The 3,537-nt window shown below is 37.9% G+C and overlaps 1 protein-coding gene across 1 annotated transcript; it reads left to right on the plus strand.

Moving 5' to 3' along the window:
• The first annotated feature begins 504 nt into the window (after positions 1-504).
• LOC102665301 (uncharacterized) lies at positions 505-2,017 on the plus strand. The gene is made up of 2 exons (XM_006573260.3): positions 505-1,018; positions 1,100-2,017. Exons 1-2 carry the CDS (start codon positions 608-610, stop codon positions 1,778-1,780), a joined length of 1,092 nt encoding a protein of 363 aa, XP_006573323.2. The 5' UTR covers positions 505-607; the 3' UTR covers positions 1,781-2,017.
• Positions 2,018-3,537: the final 1,520 nt, after the last annotated feature.

Here is a 3,537-nt window from a genome sequence, read left to right on the forward strand (position 1 = left end):
GGCTGGCTCACCATTTTGCCCAAATAAATAATGACGACGACGAAGAACAAGTACGAAGGTTTGCCCGTGCATGGATATTGAGATTCATTGGAGGTGTCTTGTTCGTTGATAAAAGCAGTAACAAAGTTTCGCTAAGATACCTTCAATTTTTACGTGACTTTGAAGAATGTGGCAGATATGCATGGGGAGCTGCCGTACTTGGTTTTCTATACAGAGAGATGTGCGAATGCCACCGATTATAAACCTAAATCAATCGGAGGTATGTGCATCTTACTACAAATGTGGGCATGGGAACGATGTCCAACCTTGGCTCCAAAAGAGGACTCCTTTCCCAAGTAGAAAATACACCCCCTGGGGCATAGGTTAGTAATTTTTTAGCAGCGTCTTTTTCATTTCCAATAGAATAAATGGTTTTAGCATATATTAAATTTTAATCTTTGTAGGTGGTTGCGACGTGGAAACCAACATATCGGCGATGATGATGTGAGAGTTTATCGTCGCAAGTTAGATATTATGAAACGTCATGAGGTAAGAAGATGTTATTCTATTTGTAAAATAAAAAATTATATGTGTTATTTTACTAAAATGTTCATAACTATGTTGTTATATGCAGTTTGTGTGGGAGCCGTACCCATCAACCGTAATATCACTGTTGCCTCCCGTTTGTTTAGTCGGAAGTCTCGCGTGGTACGCGGTGGTGCCACTAATTTGTTTCCAAGTTATTGAGTGGCACCAACCGGACAGAGTATTGAGACAATTTGGGATGCAACAGCCAATTCCAGAGTCTCCTTCACAACCCTTAAACATTCATGGCATAACATTGAAAGGGAAACATGACGAAAATTGGGGGCAATTGTTCGCCCCAATGATTGATCAGTGGAATAATCGCCATGCATTTAGGGTCGACGCTTATCCCCGACAAGAAGGCCTATTGAGTTTTAACTCGGACTACATGGTCTGGTATAGGCGAAAGACAAAGATGTTTGTTGACCCAGCAAATGCAAAGACGGCTACATTGGTATTTTTAAATTTTTTTCAAATTTTAACTTGAACTTTTATTTAATGATGGCCATTAATTTTCTTACCCTTATAAATGCAGGGTGAAGTTGCGGAGGCATTACAATACATGGTGTCTCCTCAAGGGAGGAATACATGCACATTTGATGATCTCGTGCCTTATGTGGAAAAAATTACAATTTTATCCGAAGAGCAAGAGAGAGTCACTGAGCCAGTGTCACATGGTCCCGCATCAGAGCGTCAATTTCCTGCACAACAGTTTCACATGCTTCAGTCAAGTATTGAAACTCAGGGGATAGACAGAAGAAGGGACATTGTTGAAGCGGAAGAATATTCCCAACAAATGGCGGAGCGTGGCCATGGAATGTATTACACGCCACAAACATTTGCTGAGTATCCGACCCAGATGTATCAATATCCTTTTCAGGGTCATCACACTGATACTTCTGCAAGCCAGCAATCGTTCGGTGGTGTTGCGGAAACACAAGCTCATTTTTCATGGCCCACAATGACCCCTTCACAGCAATATCATGGCCCAATTCCAACACCTAATGCCCCGTTAGGAACACAATGGAATGTACCGGGACAAATACCTAATACGGGTGACTTATTCGGTGTTGATTTGCGGCACGCATTTTCTGCGGAGGCTGACGAAGAAGAAGCGGGGAGGCATCGGGGCAGAAGAAATCCTGATCGCCAAGCACGAAGATGGGATCGACCATGTGGCACATCCTCACGACATCACGGACACCAAAATGAATGATTTGCATGTCTTCGTTTATTAAGCCTTTGTTGTATATTTGTAATTTGACATTCATGGCGTAATGTATGATATTCAGTTTATTAAGGCTTACTTATGGATAATATTTATGTCGCGTATCAAACTATAATAATCAATGAACCGTAAACCAAATAAAACTCAAAAACTAACCCCTAAAATAAAAAACCTAACCCTAACCCTAAAAAATAAGAACTAACCCTAACCCCTAAAATAAAAAACTAACCCTAACCCCTAACATGTTCAGAACTAAACCCTAACCCTAAAATACAGAACTAAACCCTAACCCTAAAAAATAAGAACTAACCCTAACCCCTAAAAAATAAGATCTAACCCTAACCCCTAAAATAAAAATATAACCCTAACCCCTAACATGTTCAGAACTAAACCCTAACCCTAAAATAAAAAAACCTAACCCTAACACTAAAAATAAGATCTAACCCTAACCCCTAAAATAAAAATATAACCCTAACCCCTAACATGTTCAGAACTAAACCCTGACCCTAAAATAAAAAAACCTAACTCTAACACTAAAAAATAAGATCTAACCCTAACCCCTAAAATAAAAATATAACCCTAACCCCTAACATGTTCAGAACTAAACCCTAACCATAAAATAAAAAACCTAACCCTAACCCTAACAAATAAGAACTAACCCTAACCCCTAAAATAAAAAACTAACCATGTTCATTATAAACTAATCCTATACACTTTTTTTTAGTTCCTTATAAACTAACAAATTTTATTTTTACTTTCTAGTAAAAGAAATTCATTTGTTATTATTTTTTTTAAAAAAAAATTAATAATAAATGAAAAAATTATCAAAAAATAAACACAAAATTTAATAATTTATTATGAGTTAAAAAATGTCAAAGAAAAAAATATATTATTTGATTAAAGACACAACAAAAAAAATTATTATAAAACAAATAAAAAATTAAATATTCATTGAGATCGAAAATATATTTTAGTAATTTTTCTTTAATGCCAATACATTGTAATGGCGGAAGTATAATAGTATGAACGTTTCGAATTCTCTTCCTCGTACTTCGCGAATCCAGTTTTACCTCCTGTTTTCACATTTCAGTACTCCACTTTATCCTTCTCCTTTTCTCCAGACACTTCCTTTTGCATTTTCATGCACAGATTCCTCATTCAACCCTCTATCCTTCCCTTCCGTCAGCAACTACTCTACAATGGAGTCATCAGAGGACCCCATCATCCAAGTCAAAGATGAACAACTCATGGTTTCACCATTATCCGGTGAAAACCCAGTTCACAGCAGTGCTTATATCATCAAACCTTGCAGTGGAAGACTCGGCAACTCTTCCTCAATCCATGTTCTCTTCTGGAAGTACAGCCACTGTCAATTCGGACCACGCGAAGTTGCTTGAAGTTAGATACAAAGGGTGGCATTACCCAAGTTCAGAATGGAATACATGGGTCCAACAAATGCAACACATGTATGAATGTGTGTGGATGAAAGCTGGGATAGACCAGGCAATCAAAGCTTCTACTTTTCAAATCCGTAGGAATGATGAGTTGATCATTGAGCTTGCACAAAGATGGTGTTATAAGACCAACATTTTTGCGTTTCCTTGGGGAGACAGCAACGATAACATTGGAGGATATGAAAGTTTGTTGGGGTTACTCTGTTATGGGAGCTCCTATTTCTAGCCCTCCTTGTGAGTGGTGAGGCAAGGGAAATAGCACTAATACTTATAGGAGTTTTTAGGATGTTT

The sequence above is a fragment of the Glycine max genome, chromosome 1 (genome assembly GCF_000004515.6).
Source record: "Glycine max cultivar Williams 82 chromosome 1, Glycine_max_v4.0, whole genome shotgun sequence".
Taxonomy (NCBI): Eukaryota; Viridiplantae; Streptophyta; class Magnoliopsida; order Fabales; family Fabaceae; genus Glycine; species Glycine max.